The following is a 2,112-nucleotide window of genomic DNA, read 5'->3' as shown; positions in this document are numbered from 1 at the left end:
TTCATTAACAATATAGGAGTATGCTTAGCTTATTCATAGCATAATTAACTCACCATCAGGAGCTAAATGCCTTAATACAAATTCGTCCCATAAGTTCAAAAGATAATTAAAGGGGTGGGGATAAGCCTAGTTACATTCATATCTAAGTTGCCTTTTCTTCCTTCCTTGGCCATACTATCCGCGATTTGATTGTGCTTCCTTGCGAAATATTGGACCTTCATCTCTTGCTTTCCTGGAATCAACCATTTTCAATGTTTTAGTTACAGAAACAACATAAGAATCAAATGAAATCATATATATCAGAATTTAGGACTTAATTACCTTTGGGTTTGTAATTGTATTCAGGTAAAGTTATCGAATGTAATGGCCACCCTGGATGTGGCAATGGCGGAGGCAAGACACCGAAGAAAAAACGAGTCGAGTCGTACAACAAAAAACAGCTCGGCATGAAAATGGCTACATTAGGACTATCATTACAACAAGATATAGATTCTGCATAAGCTTTTCTTAGGCATGAATCGCAGGCGAATTTATCTATATCAGGAGTACACTGTGCAAGACAAAACAATGTTTGATTAGAATTTGATCTTAGGTTCACTCTCCGAGTAGCATAATATTTGGAGTCTATATCATTATGTACAGCATCATTGATTACAGCATCCATTGATCTGCGAAGTACTGTTTGATCAAACTCATTAGTATAGTTTGTGTCTGACTCTGCATTGTTGTATACATATTTCATTGGAGATGTCTCATTCAAAGAAAAAATGGGACGATTTGCATAACGTATCATACATTCTGTATACCATACAATAGCTTCTCTATGAAGATGGCAATCAAACTGTATCCTAAAAACCGCAGCATAAATGCATAGACTACAAAATTGTAGACTAACATCCTCTCTGCATTGATATAAGCCGTATAGTTGATCAGGGTCAGGTTCAGCGTCAGGGTCAGGATCAGGATCAGGGCTGTCGCCGAATGCGACGGTGTAGTTGTAGAACCTGAATTTTGATGCTTGTGAATGCAGTTTAGACAAGAGTGTATCGAGATTGATCAAGTATTGAGAATTTGAGGTGAAAAGTTTAGCAGAATTATGAGTGTTACAACTAGAAATGGAATAGAATTGGTCGAGATGTGCACTAATAGTAGTAATGAGGTGGTAAAAGATGAGAATCTTAACAATAAATTGAGGATGAATTATCATTAGAAAGCCTTTCAAATGATTTTAAGAGAATTGAAGAATAATTATCATGGAGTAGGAGCTTGAGGACTCAATTGGTAGAAAGAAGGTTGATATTAGAACTATATTAAATTCAATTAAGCCCCTTAGCATTGAGTATTATTATTAAAGATTGATTGGCGATGACAATTGTTGACTATTCGTATGTAGCATTATTTTTGAAGTCAAAGTATGCAGAAGATAACATGTTACGTATCCTTGGGAGTTGGGAGGATATACAAAAAAAAGGTCTACTTGGCCACTTGAGAGTTGGGAGTCTGAGTATTATGTATGGTGGGCGTAGTATATGTGAAGAGGAGAACAACCGCGGGTGATAGGCTAGTGGTCTTGGGATCTTGACATCATTTTTGATTTTAAGATTTTGAATCGAGTCTTATCCTTTTTGATGAGGAATTTTCAATTTTCCTTCCTTCTTGCAAGATATTTCATCTTTAAAAAATATATATAAAGAGGAGGATTTCGAATCTTGGGGATTGTTAAACATCACTCCAAAATTACTTAAAATCGCTCTGGTCTCATCAAATATTTTCAACTTTACCTTTCTCTTTTTTTCTTTTCTTTTGCACAACCACCACCTCTATCCCACAACCACCACCAAGGCCATGCAAACCACCACCAAGGCCACGTACACCACCATTCCAACCCCTGCAACCACCACAAACAAGCCGTGAAAATAAAATACGGGGCAATCCACCGCGAAACATCCAGCCTGGACGTTTTCACCATGGTGAAGACGTCTAGGCTGGATGTTCCGCATTGGATTGCCCCTTTTTTTCGCGGCTTACTCGTGGTGGTTGCAGGGGGTTGGGGTGGTGGTGGCAGGAGTTGGATGGTGATGGAGTGAGGTAGTTGATGGTGGGGGTGGGGAT

General features: G+C 38.4%; 1 protein-coding gene across 1 annotated transcript; it reads right to left on the bottom strand.

Moving 5' to 3' along the window:
- LOC104897498 (cysteine-rich repeat secretory protein 57) lies at positions 1-1,406 on the bottom strand. Its single transcript, XM_010684383.4, has 2 exons — positions 322-1,406; positions 1-232 (listed from the first exon to the last, which is right to left on the bottom strand). Exons 1-2 carry the CDS (start codon positions 1,205-1,207, stop codon positions 96-98), a joined length of 1,023 nt encoding a protein of 340 aa, XP_010682685.1. The 5' UTR covers positions 1,208-1,406; the 3' UTR covers positions 1-95.
- Positions 1,407-2,112: the final 706 nt, after the last annotated feature.

This window comes from Beta vulgaris, chromosome 6 (genome assembly GCF_026745355.1).
Source record: "Beta vulgaris subsp. vulgaris cultivar EL10 chromosome 6, EL10.2, whole genome shotgun sequence".
In the NCBI taxonomy this organism is placed as follows: Eukaryota; Viridiplantae; Streptophyta; class Magnoliopsida; order Caryophyllales; family Amaranthaceae; genus Beta; species Beta vulgaris.
The sequence above is the reverse complement of the archived record's forward strand: the minus strand, read 5'-3'. Positions and strand labels throughout refer to the sequence as shown.

Excerpts from the sequence above, each read along its gene's own strand:
- LOC104897498 (XM_010684383.4), bottom strand. The coding sequence starts at position 1,207 with ATGATAATTCATCCTCAATTTATTGTTAAGATTCTCATCTTTTACCAC. Across the intron at positions 233-321 it reads ATACAATTACAAACCCAAAG|GAAAGCAAGAGATGAAGGTC; the intron begins GTAATTAAGTCC and ends GGTTGATTCCAG.